This window comes from Polypterus senegalus, chromosome 17 (genome assembly GCF_016835505.1).
Source record: "Polypterus senegalus isolate Bchr_013 chromosome 17, ASM1683550v1, whole genome shotgun sequence".
Classification (NCBI taxonomy): domain Eukaryota; kingdom Metazoa; phylum Chordata; class Cladistia; order Polypteriformes; family Polypteridae; genus Polypterus; species Polypterus senegalus.
Window position 1 is genome coordinate 89,575,439 of NC_053170.1, and position 14,187 is coordinate 89,589,625.

At 37.3% G+C, this 14,187-nt stretch overlaps 1 protein-coding gene across 2 annotated transcripts in view; it reads right to left on the reverse strand.

Moving 5' to 3' along the window:
- Positions 1-2,196: 2,196 nt before the first annotated feature.
- Positions 2,197-14,187, reverse strand: part of LOC120517687 (BAH and coiled-coil domain-containing protein 1-like) — an 89,912-nt gene continuing 77,921 nt past the window's right edge. For both annotated transcript variants that reach the window (XM_039740132.1, XM_039740131.1), the window contains exons 20-27: positions 13,896-14,013; positions 11,680-11,755; positions 9,916-10,024; positions 9,084-9,200; positions 8,748-8,921; positions 7,042-8,279; positions 5,164-5,400; positions 2,197-5,054 (exon numbers count right to left, since the gene is read on the reverse strand). In XM_039740132.1, the coding sequence (XP_039596066.1) occupies positions 4,851-5,054; positions 5,164-5,400; positions 7,042-8,279; positions 8,748-8,921; positions 9,084-9,200; positions 9,916-10,024; positions 11,680-11,755; positions 13,896-14,013 (2,273 nt within the window). In that variant the 3' untranslated portion in view covers positions 2,197-4,850. The remainder of the gene's footprint in view (positions 5,055-5,163; positions 5,401-7,041; positions 8,280-8,747; positions 8,922-9,083; positions 9,201-9,915; positions 10,025-11,679; positions 11,756-13,895; positions 14,014-14,187) is intronic.

Here is a 14,187-nt window from a genome sequence, read left to right on the forward strand (position 1 = left end):
TTTTTACCTATGTATCTGTATACTTGTACACTGATTTATAGTAGTTGATTCACTTGTGTTCTTTGTATTTGCATGTGTTGTTTATTCTGTGATCAAGAGTCTAGTAAGTCACATCTGGGTCTGCAAATATCAATACCCACTGTGGCCAAGTGAACACAAAACCAGCTAATGTAAGTGGTGGAGCTGTGGCACAACCTAGAACATTTCCCTTTGTGCATTTTTTTTTATTTAGGCTCAAGCACCATCCGTCTAGCATTCACTTAACTCTATTTTCAAGACTTGATGACACTCATGTAAACCTTTAAATGGTACACTATTATACTGTAAGTACTATGTATTAGCATATTTTTCACCAATAAATATAGATGCTTACAAACCTAACATTTCTTAAATATGGACATTTCAGTAAATGGTTTCCCACTAATTAAAACAAAATCTACCACATTTTGAACAATTTTCTTGGCAGCCTATTGCTAAATACTATGGTACAAGAAAGCTAATTTGTTGTACTTCATCATAGGAAAGTTTCAATTAAATGTGAAGATAATGTTAAACCTTTGTTATTTACATATATATTAGAATAGGATTTTTTTTTCTCTGACATTATGCAACTACACATACATTCTCTTATGCTATATATCCAAAAGTATACTTAAATGGCCAAAAGTTTGTCGACACCCCTCCAATTTATTAAGTTAATGTATTTCTGCCGTCCCCACTGTCAAAAGGTGCATTAAATCTAGCACATTGCCAGGCAGTCTCCACTGACAGACACTGGCAGTAGAACTGGCCATACTGAAGAGATCAGTGACCTTAAACATGGTACTGTTCTAGGATGCCATCTTTCCCACAAGTTCTTTTTGTTTTCTGCTGTGCTAGACCTGCCCCAGTCAACTGTAAGTGCTATTATTGTGAAGTGGAACCGTAAAGGAGCAACAACAGCTCAGCCACAATGTGGTAGACCGCACAAACTCACAGAGTGTGGCTACCAAGTGCTAAAGCGCAGAGTGGAAAAAAGAAAAACACTGTTCTGTTGTATTACTCAGTTACAACCTGCCTCTAGATCAATATCTTCACAAGAACTGTGCATTGGGAGCTTCATAAAATGATGTTTCCATGACCAATCCGGTGCACCCAAGCTCAAGATCACTATGTGCAATGCCAGGCATTGGCTGGAGTGGTGTAAAACACACCAACATTGCACAGTGGAGCAGTGGAATAGTAATACCCATTGTTTTGGAAAGGAATGTCCAACAAGCTCATATAGGCATGATCGCTAGTGTCCACAGACTTTTAGCCACACAGTATACATGGCAGTAGCCAAGTACGATGACTAAGTAGGTAAGTAAAGTATGCTGACATTTTATTGGTACACCCTTGTACTGTATACAGTATACTATTACACTTTCATACTGTTGGATAATTTAAAACAGTTTAGGCTGCGTAATAGCGACATACTGAGCACTTACTGTAATTTTTGGCTAGTATAAAATAAAATTTGGTTAAAGGGGACTAATGTTTGATGCTAAAGCAGAATGAAATCTGGTAAACATCAATAGTTGTGACAGTTCTTTTAGTGAACACATGAGAAGCACTGGACATGATGACTAGATTAAGACCCATGTAAGCATCTGCATTTATCTGTATACAAAGGAGTTTAGTTAAATAAATACTATCTTTAAGCAAACTGGACAAGACTTATCTAAAATACGATCTCGGAGCACATATGACTAGTTAGAAGGGGACTACTTTCCACATCACATCTCTGAGCGACTGATCAAAAACTGACAATAGCAAAATATTCCAAATTCGCCAAGAATCTCTGTTTGTACATACCATTTTCAAAGCAGAGGTGCTCAATTTCTTTGGTTTATCAGATTACTTGTTCCAGGACAGTACTGTACGTCAGATCCAGTTGGCTACACAAAAACGGCTGTTGCTGTCCAACTGCTTTTATAAGGAATTAATGCTAGATGTGTGATTGAGGTCAAATAGATCAGCTATCCACCACTCACCTTAACTCTAACACTGGCCGCACTAGGCACCTAACTCCCGTGTTTGCTATATGCCCATTCTTTAGTACAGCCAATTAAAATAATTTGAGAATATTAAGCACGAGTGAAAAAGTGCTGATGAAGTTAATACACAGTGCAGATAATCCCAGATACAGTATATACCTTAAACATAAACAACAACAAATGGCAAAAAATTGCTTTTGGCAAACCAAGCGACAGAAAAAACTTTGAATTAAAACAGAAGATAATCTGATTGTCCATCACAAGAAACATTTATAATAAAGGTGCCTTAAGTGTGAAGAGTGCATGTGCACAGCATGTTCACACTCCATTAATGAGTCAAAAAAGTTCTAGTCAGGTAATTGCATTGCAGGGTCCCGGTACAAGAATTATGATTGGATTCCTTATTTTTTTTTTTTTCTAATACATTTTCTAGAAAAACAAAAAGAAAAATCACCTTTTCAAGGTACTTTGGTTTGCGATGCGGCACGTTTTCCTGTATTTACAGCAAAGAACAAGCAACCTCTCTATAGTCCACCCCCATTTATATATTAAAAAAATAAATAAATAAAACAATTTGACCCATTTGTTAATTTTCATTTTTTTTGTTTTTATAGTAGAAACACACTTAATGTGAGATACGCCTCAACTGAACACACCCTGCTTTCAGCAAAATCCCACTATACCCATTCACCAAATACATACACAATTTTAATTCCCTGCACTTATTCCATAGCAGAAGGCTGGATGTGTCCCCAGAAAATACATCGGATTCATTAAAATTAGAAGAAAATAAATAAATGTAGCCCAACTTTTCAACATGAGGCTTTCTCACTCACCCCCACAAGGCATTGGTATGAGTTAGTCGCCTCTGAGCAAAGTCGTCTGTAGCCATCATTTAAAATTTCTTATTTACATCATTTCACAACTTGGGAGATACAGTGCTTGCTTGTTTTTCTCCCCAGTGTGTGTGTATCTGTGTGTCTGCTCTTTTCTAAACACACACAGCAGCAAAAAAAAAAAAAAAAAAAAAAAAAACACTGACCATTCAGCCCAAGTAGGCTCACCAACATACAAATTATGCCTGCTTCAGAAAGCAAGCAGAGGTACTGAAACATATGGCTTTGCTGGAGAATTGTTCCTTTTAAGTTAAAAAGGATAATAAATGTATAAATAAATCCCTGGAAAGAATAAAGTGAGGTCAATAAATATTTCTGAATTTATATTTGTTTGGTGAACTTCTGCTTTGTTCACAAGAAAGCAAAAAAGAAAGCATCAAAAGTAAACACAACACTACCTGAAACTCCCAAGTTTGTTTTTTTTTTTTTTTGCCTTGTGAACATGCATCTTACTCATTTAAATTCCAAAATTTACTGACATGAATTGTTGGTTATGAACTTAAAACTGTGAGTTCAGATAATGTGCTGTTAGTGATGCGGCTGCTGAGCATGTTTGTAACTGAAATAAAAATACCATACACCTTTTGCCAACTGTGTTTCCCACATTTTGTTTTATAAAAATGATCCCTGCATTTTTTTTTTTTTTTTACTTCCTTTCACCCCCCTTTTTTATTTTTAAATCACCCATCATTATGCAGCTGAGTTCCTATAAAGGCTGCTGAGCGTTGTCTCAGAATTAGCCAGCTGTACATGTCATGTTTACAACCCTACCTGTTGCTTGTAAAACACTTTTTTTGAAGAGTACATTTTGAAAGAAAATGACACTCATTATTTTGGCTGCCATTTTTTAAATTATATTTCAGCTTCCAGTTTTCCTGGTGAGTTAGTTGAATTTTCAGCTTGGGGACTTGTGTTCTCTGGCCACTTGCTAACTTGCAACTTGATTTCACATCGATTTTGTGAAGAGTGAAGATATTTTTGACACTATAAAAAAACAAAAAATTATGGAGGCGATTTCTTGCTTTACTAAACCATGAAAATGCTGTAGTGTTTGTATACTTTTTTTTTTTAACCTGTTCAAGGAGCACATCAAGTGCAGAGTTCAAGTGCTGCATGTCTGATTCTAAAAAGGATAAAAAAGAGAAATTGCATGGAATGAAGCATTGTAAATCCCAACTGGTATGAAGAAGGGGGAGATGATGAACTGGAAACTCAATGCCTGAGTTTTGGTTGCTCATTGTTCCCTGCTTGGGGGAAAAGTCTTTTTATGATTCATTTTTAAGAAAGTGAATTGATTCATATAAAAGATGTCTTGTACGCATAGGTTTTTGTTGATCCACAAAAGCTTTTTGTTTTTCTCCAAGAACACTTCTTTTTCACCTAACCACTTGTATGGTGCATTTATAATTAAGAGCTGTCTACTGTGGCCACAGTGCTTCAGCCCAGGTACCCAGGTCTACCCATGGGGTATGGATTAGTGTACTAGTTTAATTCTAGAAATCCAGTCTTGAGTAGCCACTATTAAAGTGCAGATTGGTTGCCTCGGCTAGAAAGCAAAATAGTAGAAATATAGCATGGCTAATTGCCATCAGTCTAGTCACTGAATCGCCTATGGCCTGGTTGTTTTGCAACAGGACAATGTGGATTGCAGATACTAGTAGCCTTGAAAGTTGTCCCTGAAAGACAAAAAAAAGTGCAGAAAAGCAGCATGATGGTAGGAGGTGAAATACAGGTATACATCATATCCCATAATGTGTTTCCTCCTCAGAACATTTTGCTCTTTCCTTGACAGAATGGTTTGGTTGGCTTGAAATGAAGAATCATTTGCTTTTTTGCAGCTCATTGGCTTCCTTGCAACACATACTGGATATCCTCTTTAAATCCCAGAAGCAACCTGTAGCAACCACTTTGTAAATTTGGAAGAACCTCTGCTGGCTCATAGAATAGACACTCCTTCAGCTGTAACTAGCTGCCCAGTTGTGGGATCATATGTACCAGCAAGATAATATATGTCCTGGTTGTTCTGATGCCTTCTGTTTCTGCTCAGGCATTCATACTCGTCTCTACTTAACACCTGGCACTTGTGAGATATGGTCTGCACATCATTCTCATCTTCATGGCATGACTGGTACAAAGCATGCTAGGTAGAAAGAATAAAGAAAAATTTAGTCCGTTGGCCTAATTTTAGCAACCCACAAGATCTAAGAGTCAAAAAATCATGTTACATTCTGATAATGAGGATTTCTCACCTTGCCATCTCTATGTCTTTTACCCAGTTTTGTCTCCTCAGGATGATAGAACCACTTGACCTTGACGACCATGTTGCTTGCCCATGTTTCCCAGAAGCTTTCAATGCGACCAATATAGGGTAGATGTGGCCGACCAGCAGACAGGAAGACGGCACAATCACCAACGCACACAGTCTCTTTACCCCGTACAATGGCTTTGTAGAAAAGCTTGCGGGCCTTCCCTTTCATGCCTCTTCTCTGCAGAGGAAAGAAGAAAAACATCATGTTAGTTATTGGAAGTCAGAGTGGAACATCATTTCTGTATTGTACTTTTTTAACATGTTCTCTTTTCTTCTTTTGGAAACAAATTCACAGAAAGAGAAAAATGTCTGGCTAGAATAATATTAGCATGACTACTTAAAACAGCAAATATTTCCAGTTTTTGGCATTTTTAGAGATTTGAAATGTTTACAAAAATGCACCACCGCAGATTTTTTTTTTTTAGCTCTGTACAGATATTTTTTGTATGACTTTGAAAATAAAAGTCATAAAACTGAATATGTCATGCTTAAGTAAACATGTTCAGCAGTCTCTATTTTAAATATATATTTTAATCTATTTTCCTAGAGAGCTAATGGAAATATTATTTTACATTTCAAGCAATCTTAAACAGTTGGTTCATATCTCTCAATTAACTTTAAAGTTTGTTGAGCAGCATTGTAGTGGTTTGTACTGCAGCTTCTCATATGAGTATCTTGATTTTAATCCTGTGCCCGGTTGTTTTCTCCCACATCACTAAAGACACATTAGTTAGGTTAATGTGAGGGGGGTCTCTGTGATGAACTGGCAACATGTCCGGTTCTGCTTCATCTCCTTGCCTTTGATTTAGTTTTGGATTCATTTTAATTTGCTTGTGTGTTAATGCCAAGAATAAGAACTTAAGCAGGAATTTAATATATTGTCTCTTGTACTTGAGTGTACATACTATATGTGATACCTTTCGTAACAAAATGGTTTGTTTTTTCTGAAGCAGCAGCAGAAGGAGAGGAGAGACAGCTTTCAAATTCATGTGCCGTCAATATGCAGCAGGACAGACAGATTTCAGATTAAAAAAAATAAATCAACTAAAGCTAGAAGACGCCATTCTTTGGAAGCTATGTTTGAAAAAAACAAGCAACAGTTGTAGAAGTATTTTGATACAAAATTTTAGAATAATTATATTAAAGATTAAAGTTATGGTAGGTGTCAAACTCCAGCTGTCATATGACACCGATTTTATTTATATCTGCTATAGTGTTCTATATATTGTATATAGTGCCTTTTATATCTATCAATCAGTCGATCTTTTAAATGTAAAACTGAGCTATGATAAGAAAAAGCTGCATAGAAAGAAGTCTTTCACTGTGTAAACTTCTATATCATTGGGAGAAGACAAGATGTTGTATGGTGTTGCGTTGATTCTGCATTTTTCATTCAACAAGAAAAGCATTGCTTATGTCTGGTGGTACTTGGTATCACCTCTTTGGTTTGTAAGCAGATGAAGCATGCTTGATCCAAAGGGTACAATTAATTTAATTTAAGGTTGATCCTTGCAGCTCATGTAATTTAAAACAAGAAACAAACATGACTGGTAAGGATCAGACTTGTAAATTTAAAATTGAAATTAATAATTCAACTTTTTTTTCTGAACACTGACTTCAGTTAACAGTGGCTGAAAGATCTGTTATACCACACTAATTCCTTCTCATTTATCTTTAATCCATCCATACTTGGTTTCTTCCAAATTGTGAGGAAACATAATTAACCCAGTGTGTCTTTTGAGGTTCAATTTGTAGTCTAAAAAGTCAAACATTTAACAACTGCAGGACTACTATTTTGCTCATATTTGAAATTGCGTACCTGGGTAGGGTTTCCAGACCACCTCCACAGCTGACGCGCTGGCAAGAAGGCAGAGATTTTGGGCCTGTTGTCTACAGAGGGCAGCCTTTTTTTTGTTACCTCCTTTACTGTCTTTGGGGCAGTACCAAGGCTGTCTTTCTTTCTGAGTTGCTTGGATGTGTTTTTGGTGCCAGTGACTGCCATGGCCTTTGCTACAAATGACCTTTGTGTGGTTGCATTTGCTCCAGAGGAAGGCTCTGGATGTGACAGAAGAGCAGTTGGAACAGTAGGGTGAGTTGAGAGGCAAGACTGAAGGAGGAGAGTTGATTCTTCTTCATCCTCTGAACTATATGAAGAATCATTTTCTGATGAGCAGAGACTAGAACTTGAGAGTGAACCAGAACTAGAGGAACTAGATGAAACAGAAGAAGTGGATGATACAGACAGTCGTGATAGGAAGCGGCCAGCATTCCTCAAGTCCCCTGCTCTCACATCATTATTGTCTTCATCTTCTTCATACATGTCTGAGTAGGAGCTCTGACAATCACTATCACAGTTCATTCCAAACTCACTGTATTCACTAAGCCCAAGTGTAGGAGTAGGTGGGGGAGGCTTGCGCAATGTACCTGTTCCTTTTAAAAAGAGGTCCGCCCTTCCATCACCACTCTTTTTATTGTCCTTCACTAAAAGTACTGGATGAGTATATGCTACAGGTGAAGCATCCATATCTGCTTTGGCTGTAAAACCCTTCTGTACTCTGCCACTTGTGCCTGCAGACTCCAGAAGGAGAAGTGCTTTACCATTCTTGGTCTTTGGTGAGGTCACACCTTCATGGTCCAGCTTGACAAGGAACTCTGCTCCTCCACCAGATTTTTTATTTTTCTGTCCACTCTTACCCCGGGATTGTGTGTTGTTACGGGAACTTAAAGGTGTCCCAGCCTGACTGCCAAAACTAGAGTATCCATTAGCAATGCTGCTGAAGCTGTCAACTTCGAATGAATTGCTAAACATTGTCTTAGCTGGAGCTGAGGAAGGCTGAGTAAGCATATGCAAAGGAAATGAGCCAATCTCTTTACCCTTGGACAGTTTCCGTGGATTTCCATTAAGTTGGAATAAATTTGGAAGTCCTAAGCCCACCTTGTGTGGTGTTTTCTTTTTAGAAAGAACAACATCTGGCCAGCTAAGCAAAACACTGCTACTTCTAGAAATGCTTCCTGCTACTGTTGTCTTAGATCCCAAACCTGTGTTTTTCACTTTGCCTGGAAATTCAAGAATTAAGAAAAAGAAAGACATTGTTAGCACTTGAAATATTTTTCCTCATGCATAAATGGACTTGCTTCACATTATAAATAACATTGCTTTCTCACATATTTCAGGTCCATTCTTTCTGGGCTAAAACCACTGAGCTTTACAAACGGATGTGCGTAGATGGCTTGTCACCTTTTATTCTACATTAAGTATGTGGTTAGTTTATTGAAATGTGACAAATTAGCTTCCTTCAGTTTTATAAAACTTTTCAATGACTCTGAATTAAAATCCTAAAATGGGCCAATAGTTTTGTTCATTTATATCTGATCAACTACTGCAGTGTTTGCTTTGATTTGTTATTCATTATATTAAGATTTACTACCTAATATTGTAGTGCTGATAGCTGTAAATTGTCATTAATTTGCATGTATAGTCTTATTCAAAACAACATATGTGATAGGTTTACCATGATAATATACCTGTCTTGGCTTTGTTGACACATTTTAGCTCTTGGGTCTTTTGCGTGTCTGTGCTTTCCTGACTCTCTGAGACCATTGCCTGGCAAGCATCATTATGCATAGGTTTTTCTGTAGTGGGCTTTCGGCATCGCCGTGTTCCATTTGCAATAAGCAGGGCAGGAGATGGCTCTGTGCCTGTGGAGACAGTCAGTATGTTTTTAGTAACTATAAGAAAAATCACCCACTTGCACCAAAACCTCAAAGAGTCACCTACATTTATTATTAGGTATTTTAAATTTCACCTTCTTCCTAACAGTGGAAAATCAATCACTTAAACTGACAAAGAAAAAAACTCACATTGAATCTGGTAGTCTGGAGGAAGCAAACGAATGTTGGATAAAGATATCCGCCCACTATCTCCATCATCAAATTCTACCATGACACCAACCCCCTTCTCCTCATCACCAGGACCTCCTGCAGGACATGGGAAAAATTTACAAGCAAAACATTATTATTCTTTTCCCCTTACACACCCATACACACAGATGCTATACAACTCAGCTCCCAGCCCAATTCCAGCTATTTGCAAACAATATATTTTAAAGGTAAAACCACTGAAGACAATCCATGTAGTTTATCAGAAAGATCTCAAAAGCTAATGCAGTCATCAACTATAACACTACCACATTAGGGAAAGAACTGTTGACAAAGGCAGGAGCATTTCAAGGAATGTACAGTAACAAGTCACTATTAATATTTAAGAGGAAATTTCCAGAACTGGTGTTTAGTGTCCCTCTCCAAGAGAATATCATTCTATAGCAGGGTATTTAGATAGATGGTGTAGCGCCAACAGCTAAGTGTAGTATCTAAGGGTGATCACAAACTGACATCTTAAGGATAAAAAATGAGACATTTTGCTAAAATCACAGCCTCAAAAGGCACATCACAAAAAACTGGATAGTGGTGGGAGATGGGTAAACAGAAGGTGGACTAGGATGTGAATATATCACTTGTAATTTTATCTTGCATTCACCTAACAAGGAGCCTGAGGCTGGGTTCATCCCAGTTTATACAATATGTGCTTTGACACATTGCTAAGGCTTAGTTCCCATTACTCTACTTATTACTCCATTTGTTTTGGCTAAGAATGCTGCAGCAATTTTCCGTTTATTGCATTATGGTTTCTCACCTTTACGAACATAGCCAGGGTACAAGCAGCGTGACCTTTCACTCCAGTAAGCACATACCCTTGTCCCTGCTGTCAGCATCAGTTCAGACTCTGGACGAATGTCAAGTACCTGTGAATCAAAAAAAGGAAATAAAATCATATTTGGGCAAAAGACTGAGGCACAGAATAAAATGTAAAATATTCCTGTAAAAATTAATAAACATAGTGAAATTAAATATTTGTTTTGAAGTCTTGCAATACAGGTAAATAGATGGACAGAATATCGGGGAAGAGATTTCTACAGTAGTTTCCAAAGACACATCAAACTCATTGTATATTGACAAAGAACTGATAACTATAACATAGAAGGGTTCACTTATTGGATGTCAGTATTAACATGACCAGATAATGTGTACAGTAACCTACAATATGGGTTTGGTACAGAAACACTAGTTCTGTGTGCAGCTTATAAAACAGAATAAGAAGAAGAAGAATCAGAAACATGAGTTAATAGTATAATAAACAAGACTTGATACGTTAGACGTGCTTTTCAGTTTTCCTCTGCCTAGTCATAATTGTTTTGTGTACGTTTTCATTTTGAATGCTTCCACATGTGGGAGATAGTCACTTAATTTGGATAAGTTGGTAGATGGTGTCCACAACAAACCTTCCAGGTGAGCAGTTGCCTCAAAATTGTGCTAACAAATCAAATGAACACCAGAGGTATCAAAGGGAAAACAATGGCAATTTCCAGAATTGTGTCTACTTCCTTTATCAACATTAGCTGCTGTAGATTATAACATAATTGCTGTATGAGACAGAAGGTTTGATGGTTGGACCAGCCTGCTGTACTTATTGAGTAATAGCTCCATTAAATTTGTTTACCCTGAGATATATATCTATACGTTTCCATTAAGGTATCGATTATTATGTTTCCAATGTATTTAGGCATGTAGCAGTGTTAAGTATTTGGTAACCCCTTTATTTATTTGGTTCTTTATTCATTGACAATTTGCATTTCATTCTCTGCACCATCCCATGGCAATTGCTTTCCTACTAGGAATGCTGGTCTTCAAATACTCCAGTATTAACAAAAAAGAAGGCTGAATTTAAGAGGATGCTGTGTAACTAATGCCAGGCCAATGCATTGCTCTCGTATTAAAATAGGTGTAAAATAACTTGAAAGCATGTTGTTAAAAATGTCAGCTTAGCCGACATAAGGCATTAACAGCATAGAAAAAAACTTTAAAACCACAACAAACAAAAAGCTTTATTACCAAACACAAGTGAAAAGTCATACTCTTTTTGATAAAATCATCCTTTCTAGATATTAAAGCACATTAATTTAACTGTTCTTATATAGTTCATATATATAATAATGCATATCAGAATAATGTGCTTCTCACTATTAGGCATATTTTATAAGAAATTGGCATAAATAAACTAACAAAAAGAAATGTACAATGTGTCTTATACTTGTACTAGCCCACTGTTTGGCCTTGCATGTAGAAATAATGGTTGTACTGGACCAACTGCTTACCCTCTTACATTTCCACTGAAACAAGTACTAGTCCAGATTACTTTTATATCCAACTGTTCACTCCCTGCTTAACTATCCAAAGTAAGGTGGAAAAACTACAAACAGATGTTTAATCATAATATGTTCTACAGATGTTCCCAAGGGTAGCACACTATCAGCCCACCACCCAGCTAGCTAGGGGTTGGGGAAGACCTGCTTATTTGAAGCCTGAGTGTAGACATTTTACGATGCACATTGCAACTTACCGCCTCCTGCAGTAGTTGTTCCAATGAGTAGATTCTGGGACGATTACCTCTTTCCCCTTCAATAACAATGTTGTAGCTATTGAGAAAAAAATAAAAAATAGCATATATTATATTTATCCTCATGCTGTATAACAGTTTCCATTTCTTACTGGTGTCAAAAGATTTTTGAGAAAAGTACTGTAGTACAATAAAGTATAAAGCACTTTGTTAAAGTAAATGTTTATCAGTTTTACTGTTCTAGGTATCTGAGAAGGACGATGTTAAAGTACCATTGGAAAAATAGCAACATAGTATTAAGGTTGTAATTTACGTCATCAGGAATAGACAGTCTTTTCTCTCCTAAGGGCTGGTTTATGCTTCATGCTCAGCATTCATTTGACACATCCTCTGAGCATATCCTGAAAAATTAACGCGAGAAGTGTGCGAGTTGCAGTACCAGCAAAAATCAGGGGGCGCAGTGTGTTAGAGTTGGGACGTGACGTCAGAGTCTCTGTTTACTATCAACGTGTGACAGCAAGTCGCTTTGCAGATCCTACAGGATCAATGTGCATGCTGTAATGAATGGTTTGATGCGGTGAAGTAAATAATCAAACTTAAATGCTGACATACAAATGTATTGTGGTGCTTTTCTTCATCTATTTGTCAGATATTTCCCATCTTAATGACGCGATACATTTTAAAGGTCCCACATACCGTCTTCTGTGCCTACTTTTTGTATGTATTTGAGCCACAGAGAAAAAAAAATAGGGACACAGTGGGGGGGAAAAAAGGCCTATTTCACGATTAAAGTGTAAAATTTAATACACAGCAGGCAGTGATTACCACACAGAACACATTAAATTTATGATATTCCAACTCTGCACATTTAGAATTCTTAAATTTTATAGCTGATATCACTTTCATTATAAAATGTGTTACAACATGAATGTTCCATTTTACAGAAATCATTAACTTCATTTAAATAATTACTACTGTTGTTAATTACACGTGTGGGGGCGGCGTGTTAGTGTAGTGGTAGCGCTGCTGCCTCGCAGTAGGGAGTCACGTCCCTGGTGTTCTCTGCCTGGAGTTTGTATGTTTTCCTTGTGAGTTTCCACAGTGTGCTCCAGTTTCCTCCCAAGGACATGCAGGTTTGGGGATTTGCTGATGCTAAAATGATGCTATACTGTATATGTGTACTTATATTCACCTTGTGATTAGCTAATGCCCCATCCAGAGATTGTTTCTGTCTTGTGCCTGATGCGAGCTGGAGTGGGTGCGCCCCTGGAGATGATGGATGTAATCCTTGAAACATCCATCCTTTGTAGCATTTCCTGTAAATTTAATGGATGTTTCCAGCAATTCACAAAACTGCACAGCCAAATGTTATTTTCTCACCATGATGATATCTCTGCCACCTGGTAGACTGCCCCAGATTTACATAAAATACGTACGTAAGCATAAACAGTACACTGCTTGCGTAGCAATAGAATTCACAGGTGCATGCGTCGAGTCACATAAGTATAAACCGAGCCTTAACCTAACCTGGGCTCTAACATAGGAAGCTCTGCAGAGAAGATCATTGTTGTTACACATTTTTTTAGCCTTTTTCTGACAGTACAGAGCTGTCACTGTTCCTGACCAAGGTATGCCGTTGAGAGTTTTAAATGTACCTTGTAAGAGGTTTGTGTAATAGGTTCAAATAAGCCAACATCTGTGCAAACATCTGTGACAACAGAAGACTTCCTATGTAGAAAGAAACTGTATTCCTTCTTTCTTTATGAGGCCCTCAAAACTGCCTTATGATACAGTTAAATGTGGACAATGGTACATGCCAAACCTGTGACCAAAATTAACAACTAAAATTATAATATGAACTTGCACAGAGATTTTCTTGGGAATCTAATCTATAAACTTGTGGTTACAACCACAGTGTAAATGAATGATTTATTCTTCCCAGGTACAATATAAAGGTGAAGTTGACCCATTAGCAAATCTGAAGATTTTCTCCCAAACCACAAGGACGACAGTAGCTTATGTTAGGTATTGCATGAAAGTGGGAATACATTGGAAGATGTGGTCTGCCAGAAAGGAAAATGTGGCCTTTATATCTAAGTGATTCTTTATGCTTATTCCTAAAACACATTTGGTAAAAGACCAAATGTAAAATAAATCCATCAAAAAATGTGACCTGTGTACCAGATATTTAAAGTGTGCACTGTGGAGCAAGTACTTACATATCAGGGAGCTGCAGTGTACGCACTACTGCTGTATATAGTAAGTCATCTTCTTTGGGGATGAGAACTTTTAGGCCATCCACCAGGGCTTCCTTTGTGAGTGTACAGCTTGGTATCACTGCAAAAGCCAACAGCAAATTGGTTGATTAAGGCATAAGAAGTGATAATCTAAAAGTTTTTTTCTGAAGGCTGAAATTAAGCTCTATCACAGCCAAATACAAAATGCCTTTAAACAATCTTAAATTATTAGAATACCGTGAAGACTGTCAGTTTCCTCACTCTGACTACAGGT